The sequence below is a fragment of the Laccaria bicolor genome, genomic scaffold (genome assembly GCF_000143565.1).
Source record: "Laccaria bicolor S238N-H82 LACBIscaffold_483 genomic scaffold, whole genome shotgun sequence".
NCBI lineage: Eukaryota > Fungi > Basidiomycota > Agaricomycetes > Agaricales > Hydnangiaceae > Laccaria > Laccaria bicolor.
The window spans coordinates 3,080-4,027 of NW_001890318.1; the positions used below are offsets into that span (position 1 = coordinate 3,080).

Here is a 948-nt window from a genome sequence, read left to right on the forward strand (position 1 = left end):
AATTGCTCAACATTAATTATGAAAAGTCCAATGAAAGCATCCAATATTCCTAATGAAATATTCAATGAAAGTGCACAGCATTAATTATGAAAGAGGCAATGAATACACCTGACCTAAGGAATGAGATATTTATTGAAATTGCACAACATTAATTATGAAAAGTACAATGAAAGCATCCAATATTCCTAATGAAATATTCAATGAAAGCGCACAGCATTAATTATGAAAGAGGCAATGAATACACCTAACATAGTCAATGAAATATTTATTGAAATCACACAGGATTGATTATGAAAAAAGCAATGAAAGCACCTAAAATTCCTAATGAAATATTCAATGAAAGCGCACAGCATTAATTATGAAAAAGGCAATGAATACACCTAACCCAGTGAATGAAATACCTATTGAAAGCACACAGGCTTAATTATGAAAAGCACCCTGTGGCCTTGCCTATATTTTATGAAAAGAACATAGCCTTTATGAGAAAGAAAACACAGGACACATCTATTAACGGCCTTTCATAAAACTTGTGGACTTATACACACAGCTCTGCAGGCAATTGCCTTGGTTTTATCATAAAAGTGGTAGCCACCAGTCATCGTGATCACCTGATCTCACTCAAGTCTCGTTGGAGCAATACACTTGCTTCCAGCCCTAGGTTCGACACACATGTTCAGGCTGCCTTGAAAATCCGACACCAGGACCCTACCAATGCCAGTGTGACCTCGCCTTCACCTGATCCATTAACGATGACCTGGCTACAACCCCTGACACAAGATGTCGGCGAACTCACATTTGCTGATCCAGTGTATCATACCGCCGATCTTATAAACCTGGACGACATGCAGACGGATACAGGGGAAATCCTATTTGGCGACATGATCAATGTGGAAGATGATGAAGATGAGGCACCACCCCCTCAAGATAATGAACCGTTGACGGTTCAAG

General features: G+C 39.1%; 1 protein-coding gene across 1 annotated transcript; it reads right to left on the reverse strand.

The window, feature by feature from the left end:
- Nucleotides 1-197: 197 nt before the first annotated feature.
- Nucleotides 198-353, reverse strand: LACBIDRAFT_310764 (uncharacterized protein; the record flags this gene model as incomplete). The annotated part of the gene is made up of 1 exon (XM_001891205.1): nucleotides 198-353. The coding sequence occupies one exon, from the start codon at nucleotides 351-353 to the stop codon at nucleotides 198-200; it is 156 nt and encodes a 51-aa protein (XP_001891240.1).
- Between the last annotated feature and the right edge of the window lie 595 nt (nucleotides 354-948).